Raw genomic sequence first — 8,702 nt, forward strand, 5'->3', positions numbered from 1 at the left:
TATCTAATTAAAACATTATGTATATAATTAAGGGAGGAAATTGTAGGTATAGTCCAATCAATAATGAAATTTCTGTTATTTTTACTCACCCTCATGTTGCTCCAAACAAGTTTGACTTTCTTTCGTCTGTGGAAGACAAAAAGAGAAATTTGCCAGTTTCTCTTTTCATTGAGTTTAGTACCCATGGCTAATGAGGCTTTCAAGCTTCGAAAAGGATGGTAAATCACCATAAAGGTATCGTAAATGTGGTCCAAACAACTTTGCTATATTCAGAGTCTTCTGAAATCATATAGCTTTTTGTGAAGAATAGACCAAAGTAACTCAGTAAAAATCCTTCCCTCTAGTGAGCTGCTGTAAATCATTGAGTTGAACTCGAGAACCAGATCAGTAAGATTTGGGAAAGAATTTTTCAAGTATTCATTGAAAAGATTTGACCCAACAGATTTGTTCATGAATCAAATATCACTACTTCTCTTATGAACTCTCAAGAACAACTAGGGCTAACCGTATTATGTACTTTTATGATATCTTTATGGTGCTTTTACGTCGTTTTTGAAGCATTAAAAAAGTCCCAATTCAATAAAGCCGAATGAAAAGAATTTTTATCCTACAACATTTCTTTGTTCGTGTTCAGCATAAGAAAAAATGTCATACACGTTTAGAATGTCATGATGGTGAGTGAATTTCTTGAGCCAGTGGTGTTATGTCAGGGAGTATTTTAGCATGAAAAGTGACACACTTCACTAATTGTAAAGATGATCTGGTTGCAGTCAGACTCTGCATGATTCATTTATTCCACAAGCGAAGGGGTTATCAAGATGAAGTTATTAGTGTTTGACTGATGCTCTCAAATTACTAAGCAACCGCTGAATGGAATAACACAAAATATGTATCACAAAATCATGTATCACAAGCTTAGAAACTTTTTAATGCTCAGCTTTTTAATGCATCTAACCACTTTGATCGAATAGTCCCTCTAAAACGGAGTGTTCTGCCAGCAGAAAAAAATTAATAATTATATATTTCAAAACAACTGCCTTGATCAACACAAAAAGTGTCATTTGAAAGCGTAGAGTCTGACCTTTACGATGCATTTAGCCAATTTGATTAACTCCTAGGTTGTGCTGAGTTATTTGCTGATATATAAAAAGAGTTTTCATAATTTATTAAATACTTTTTTATACTATGCGTGTAATATGTCAAAAACATCATACAGCTCAGATAGTCATATTTCATTAGAAAGGTATCACAGAGTAGAATACAAGCATAAATGTTTTGGGCTTTGACTAAACTTGAACGGGTTTTTGTATGTGAAGCCACCCCAGACTCAATAATATACGGATGCAGCATTTATGTTGTTTTTGCTCATAACTTCATGAAACATGCTCTGATCGTGGAAAGTGGCACATCATTATTTACTGCAGATCACGATTAAAAAGAGCCCAAACTCACCATAATCTGTCATTTCGATCTGAAGATATACTCTCATAGAGTTATAACACATAAAACTCCATAGGCGCACATTTAGCTATGTAAAATCAAATGTAGCTTTCATGTGGCGTTTACGCTTGTAACTTCATGAAACATGCACAGAAAATCGCATTACAAAAAATCATTCCTTACAGTGGATGCTCCCGATTGATTCCAAAATCAACATAATCCATTGCGTTGATCATGAGATATTCCTCACGGAGGAACAACAATTTTAAAAATGCCTTCCTAGGCTAAACAAAAAAGCTACCTTGGTTCCTAATGCTGTAACTTTTGATTACTTTGTGCTATCTCCACAAAATTTGATCCAGATGCAGCTTGTCCTCCTATACCTTATTTCCTTCCTGAGTAATTGCATATCAAACAAGAAATATATGTACAATTTCACTAGAGCACACTTTTTTTGTTGTTGTCTTTTATCAGCAGTTTCCCAGCATGAGAATGTAATGATTTTTTCCCCCTAAAAATGTAAAATGTTTTCTATCAAACGATACCTACATTTGGACTCTGCTTGCTATTTGGAGTTATGAGTCTTTACTTTTGTGTATGTCACTTTGGAAAAAACTACTCTAAAAATGCCTTCAGGGCTTAAAGGGTTAATGAGGGGAAAAAAATGACTATACGTTTAATTCATATGCAAGTTATTTTCTGTCAGGCAGTACATGCAGTTTCCTATTCACCCTGTGAACTTTGTGACAAGCTCTGCCCCCACCAAGAAATAAGTGACTCAACCAGCAGGCACGATGCCAGCCCTCTACCCACGCTTTATGACCTCTCTCTCTCATGCACAGTCACATTCTGGCACATGCACACTTACAAATAAACACTCAAACTCTTTTTTTTTTTAAGGAATCTCTCTCTCTCTCTCTCTCTCTCTCTCTCTCTCTCTCTCTCACCCTCTGCTTCTCCTTTTCCCCTCCTCTCTGCCTGGCACTGTGCCAAACACGTATATAGTCTGACTGCTCTGCAAACGGAAAATGACCATGTCTCTGTGTTTCAGCCCTGTTCTGATATTCATAATGGTCAGCCAAAGTCAACCTAGACTGGTTAGAACAATAATTTCAGCTATCATCTCTTCAGATACTCTGTTCTTTTTACAAAAACAGTTCTCTATAATTGTGAAGTTAATCCTTCCATCAATCCTGCCATAAATTTGGCTGATTTGAAGTGAAATGAAAAAGTTATGTGGTAATCTCTTTAGGTTTAGCTTGTAATGCTTGTAAACTCTTACATAAGCAAGAGAATACCACTGAAAAAATGACTTCCTCTTTCCCTCGCTTGAACCATGCCAGCATTGCAGCTAATATCTGAAACCTTTTCCTACATCCTCAAACAGCATGTTCTCATGGTTTGTGTTCTCTAATTTATTGCTTTTTTCATATTTGTATTTAAATGGTTTTAAGAAATAGGAAAATTAACCAAATAAACTAGTGAGCCATTTTAACACAAACTCAAAAGCCTAATTAACCCTCTGGTGGTCTTCACGTTTTTTATTTAATATTTTGTATTTTTACGCGATTTTATGGTACTAAATTATATTTATGCTGTAGTTATTATAATCCATTTATTCATTTGTGAGCATAGGCCTGAAAATGAAATTTCCAACTTAAACTGTCATAAATCTTGAATGCTTTAGAGCACAGACTTAAGTTTGATCTCTTTTTAAAGACGACACTGGGCAAATTATTGCTGAAGTGGAAAAAGTTTTAAAAAGTGAACTTAAAAAAGTTACAGAATTTTACATTTATTGTCATGAAAAATGCACAAAAATACTATTTTCAATTTTTATATCAAATATTATATTTAAAAAAAACACGTTTTACTCTAAAACCTCAAGAAAATCAAAGCCATACATCTAAACAAGTTGTGTTCCAAATTTGAGCTTGATATCTTAAAAAATTAGCTTTCAGTAAGATTTTGTTTGAGTGCAGTACCAAAAGCTTCCACTAGATGAAATTCATCTCCCATTAATTTCCAATGTGGTCATTTTTGATCTTGAGTAGCTCAAGTGTGACTATTTTTTTCAGGACCATTTAACCTTTATGAATCATCTCCATGATTTGTTTTGTTGTTGTTGTTGTTGTACATAGTAAGTGTCAAAACCTTTACCAAGTTTCCATTCCGTTCCAACGTACCATTCCGATTAAGTTAAAAAAATAATAAAAAAAACTTATTATTTTTAGGTAAAAAAAAAATGACAGAAGAACAGAGGGTTAAGTAAACATACTGTAAGTCAAACACAAATAAATGAGTTACAAATAAATTGCCATTGACATATAATAAAATGATCAATATTCTATTCAAGTAATTAAATTAAATTAAATGTAAATAATTAGTCTGTAAAAAAAGTGTTAAAGTTTTTTTCAAAGAAATTAATACTTTTATTCAGCAAATGATGCACTAAATTAATCAAAATTGACATTAAAAAACTTATACATTAACAAAAAAATTACATTAAAATAAAAGCTGTTCTTTTTAACCTCATATCTTTCCACAAAAATATTAAGTAGCACAACTATTGTCAACATTAATATTAGTAAGAAATGTTTCTGGAGCAGCAAATCAGCATATCATGATTTCTGAAGGATCATGTGACACTGTTGAAAATCATTCTTTACCATCAGAGTAATAAATGAAATTTTTAAATATATTAAAATAGAAAACAGTTATTTTATATTGTAATAAAGTTTCACAATATTACTGTTTTTACTGTATTTTTGATTAAGTAAATGCAGCTTTGGTGAGCATAAGTAACTTCTCTCAAAAGCATAAAAACAAATCTAACCAACACTGAACTTGTGAATGGTAGTGCAAACATACAGGTATATAACTATGAGGGGCACAGTCTAGTATTTCATGACCTGGAATTTTGGACAAGAATTTATATCTATCCATTTTCTTCTGTTATTTATCCAACAGAGGCACTTGACGTACCTCCTCTATTGACACAGTCTGTTACCTGTGGTGGTATTGACTTAAACCAGCCTTTCAGACTTTTCACAATTGAAAAATGTGAAGTTGAACCCTGGGTCATTCTTAACTTTATCTTAAACTTTATTCTCTTGTACTGTTATTTATCCTGGGTAATCTAGTTTCAACATTTCACACTGAAAACTGTAAACTGGGTTATTTATTGCATATTTTTGAGGATAATACTCATATTGATTATGCAAATGCAACATTCAACGACTTTGTTTTAATAACTTCTTGTCTATCTGTGGAAATGTTGTTGTCCGACGTCTTCTGAAACTCATCAAAAACTAGCCTTATCTGCAGTTTAAAAAGACTTAATCTCACTGTTAAGTGTAGTGTGAAAAGCCCTGTTTGGATGCTATTAGTCATAAACTAACCTTAATCGTTTGTTATTCATCAAGGGTTTTATCCACAACTTTATTTTCAGGCGTACTTGATTTATTTATTAGCCCAATATTGTTTAAGGACCAGGCATGGGTATAGCATGTGGATGTGATTTGCTTGACTTTTTCCACATTTATGCCAGTGGTCATGATTTAAATGGCTCATCGTTCTCTGTTGGTCCATAAAACTTTACTGAACAGAATAGATCTTACTTAAGTATAAAGCTCCTCCTCACAGGTGATCATAAACTCAATCTGTTACCATGTGAATCTGCCAGAGGCTTTAATATTAAGCTTTAGCTAGTCTCTTGGGCTTTATTCAGACCCAGCCCTCGTTCCTCAAGCATTGATCAACAATGGCTTTCAGCATCTTCATCCTACTTGGAGTCATTGGGCCAAATCACTCCAGCTGCTCAAGCACAGGCCCATGTTTATGGAGCCCAATAAAGCATGATTTCCTCCAATCATATTAAATATGTGTTTTAAAACAGTTTCATTAGAGAAATGAACACTATGTGCAAGGCTGATATATCAGGCCTGTTCTCAGTCATGGGTCATGTCTCTGCCGATGAGCTCGGCCCGTAAAGCATTAGATCATGGGGTTTGGTGTGCCCATAGATGATATCACTAGGAAACCATCGTATGGAGAAGGGAAGGCTGCTGAGTACTGTTACTTAACACTACTCACACTAACTTGTTATGACTAACAAATAAAGTTGGTCATGTTATATGTGCAGTGAATATGCAACAGCTAGCTTGACTAGTTTAAGAGATACATTTTACAAAAATGAAACTTTTGCCATCATTTACTCATCCTCATGTTATTCCAAACCTGTATGAATGGAAAAAGATACACTGTATTGGCAAAATAAATGTCAGCCTTTACATGCACATGAACTTTAATGACATCCCGTTCTTAATCCATAGGGTTTAATATGGAGTTGGCCCACCCTTTGCAGCTAAAACAGCTTCAACTCTTCTGGAAAGGCTTTCCACAAGGTTTTGGAGTGTGTTTATGGGAATTTTTGACTATTCTTCTAGAAGCGCATTTGTGAGGTCACGCACTGATGTTGGACGAAAAGGCCTGGCTCGCAGTCTCCGCTCTAATTCATCCCAAAGGTGTTCTATCGGGTTGAGGTTAGGACTCTGTGCAGGCCAGTCAAGTTCCTCCACACCAAACTCGCTCATCCATGTCTTTATGGACCTTGTCATGTTGGAACAGGAAGGTATGGCCATCCTCAAACTGTTCCCACAAAGTTGGGAGCATGAAATTGTCCAAAATGTCTTGGTATGCTGAAGCATTAAGAGTTCCTTTCACTGGAACTAAGGGGCCAAGCCCAACCCCTGAAAAACAACCCCACACCATAATCCCCCCTCCACCAAACCTTACACTTGGCACAATGCAATCAGGCAAGTACCGTTCTCCTGGCAACCGGCAAACCCCAAGTCGTCCACCGGATTGTCAGACAGAGAAGCGTGATTCGTCACTCCAGAGAACACGTCTCCACTGCTCTAGAGTCCAGTGGCGGCGTGCTATACACTGCATCCGATGCTTTGCACTGCACTTGGTGATGTAAGGCTTGAATGCAGCTGCTCGGCCATGGAAACCCATTCCATGAAGCTCTCTACGCACTGTTCTTAAGCTAATCTGAAGGCCACACGAAGTTTGGAGGTCTGACTCTGACTCTGTAGCTATTGACTCAGCATGCGCTGAACCGTTCTGTGATTTTACATGGCCTACCACTTCGTGGCTGAGTTGCTGTTGTTCCCAATTGCTTATTGCTCATGGGGCAACCTATCACAGTACCACGCTTGAATTCACTGAGCTCCTGAGAACGACCCATTCTTTCACGTGAAAGACGTCTTGTAACGTGTGTCTGTGTTTTTTGTTAATGTGATCCAGTGTTGTTTATTTCCCACTGACTTTCATTCTTTTGTGTTACACCATGTCCTAACTACACGCAACGCCGCGACACAAGGTATCTTTTCCATGTGAATCAGAGTTTTTGTCCTAACCAGTCACGACGGCGACACGCGACGATTCTATTTTAGAAACGGTTTCTATTTTTCTGCAACGTCGCGGCTGGAACAAAGTGTGGCAATGATAATCTCAGGTACTGTTTATGTGCTTTATTTAATGTTAAAAGCATGCAATGTGACTTTTGAATATCATTTAGTGCTCCCAGTTATAACTGTAAAAGCAACAATGGATAATTCACCTCAGATCTTGAAATTAAACAAATGGAAACAAGAATGTTCAAACTGTGAACAAACAAGTGTAATCTTTGACAAAGATTGTTTTAGTAACTCAGTAGCCTATGTATTTTTAATAATGTTTAAATGGTGTAATATTTGTGAATTTGATTATGTAGCCTACTTATCCATTTTCTTGAGAGAGCCGTCAAGATTACTCTCTGGTGCTGTGCACTTGCCGCGAGACTCCGCCCGCATGCTGTTCTGATTGGCTGTGAGTTTTGATTGATTTTGATGCATATCGCAGTTGCGTCGCTTCTTGTGTGGACAGACAAATTATTTGTCGCTGGAATCTTATCGCATCACGTCTGGTTAGGACACGGTGTTACACAGGAGAATGAAAGACATAGATGATTGGAATGACAAAAGGGTGAGTACATGATGACCGAATGTTCTGTTTTTGGTGCAGTGTCCCTTTAAAACTTGCATAACATTATGTCAAAGACATCCTCCAGTTGATGTTTTCTATGACATGCAAAATAAATTAAAATATATATATATACATTTTTTAATAAAGAATAAACTGGTTGTGGCATTTCCAGCCTGTGTCGTTGCTTTTCTGCTGCTGTGTTTGTTGTTTATCTCACCATCATTTCTTTCTCTATTTGTAATTTCCTTACTTAACTTTTCGCAATCCTCCTCTCACAGTAGCACACAATGTAGGATCTGTGAATTAGGTACTTCATGACTTAAGCAGGCACATGTGAGCCTGATGATTATCTGTGTATCATTGGCAGCATCGAAGGACTGTGGACCTTCTGTGGTGGTCCACACCAGTGTGCCCTTTGGCATCCAGCACCTGGAGGAAGAAAATAATGTGGTACAGCCCATCATCCTGGAAGAGCTGCAAAAGGTGATGCCAGAGCTTCCTGAACCTGACAGCATCAAGTGTCAGAAATGGAGGTACTCACAGGTGAGACAACATTAATCTATGTGTGAGAATTTGACTGAGAAACTCAAAACACTACCAATCAGATATACAGTGAGGAAAATAAGTATTTGAACACCCTGCTAATTTGCAAGTTCTCCCACTTGGAAATCATGGAGGGGTCTGAAATTGTCATCGTAGGTGCATGTCCACTGTGAGAGACATAATCTAAAAAAAAAAATCCAGAAATCACAATATATGATTTTTTTAACTATTTATTTGTATGATACAGCTGCAAATAAGTATTTGAACACCTGTCTATCAGCTAGAATTCTGACCCTCAAAGACCTGTTAGTCTGCCTTTAAAATGTCCACCTCCACTCCATTTATTATCCTAAATTAGATGCACCTGTTTGAGGTCGTTAGCTGCATAAAGACACCTGTCCACCCCATACAATCAGTAAGAATCCAACTACTAACATGGCCAAGACCAAAGAGCTGTCCAAAGACGCTAGAGACAAAATTGTACACCTCCACAAGGCTGGAAAGGGCTACAGGGAAATTGCCAAGCAGCTTGGTGAAAAAAGGTCCACTGTTGGAGCAATCATTAGAAAATGGAAGAAGCTAAACATGACTGTCAATCTCCCTCGGACTAGGGCTCCATGCAAGATCTCACCTCGTGGGGTCTCAATGATCCTAAGAAAGGTGAGAAATCAGCCCAGAACTACACGGGA

General features: G+C 36.9%; 1 protein-coding gene across 3 annotated transcripts in view; it reads left to right on the plus strand.

Annotated features, from left to right (window-relative positions):
• Window positions 1-8,702, plus strand: part of rnls (renalase, FAD-dependent amine oxidase) — a 60,730-nt gene that overhangs the window by 43,432 nt on the left and 8,596 nt on the right. For all 3 annotated transcript variants that reach the window (XM_084435185.1, XM_084435187.1, XM_084435186.1), the window contains one exon: window positions 7,838-8,013. In XM_084435185.1, coding sequence (XP_084291311.1) covers window positions 7,838-8,013 — 176 coding nt within the window. The remainder of the gene's footprint in view (window positions 1-7,837; window positions 8,014-8,702) is intronic.

This window comes from Rutilus rutilus (assembly GCF_951802725.1).
Source record: "Rutilus rutilus genome assembly, chromosome: 16".
NCBI lineage: Eukaryota > Metazoa > Chordata > Actinopteri > Cypriniformes > Leuciscidae > Rutilus > Rutilus rutilus.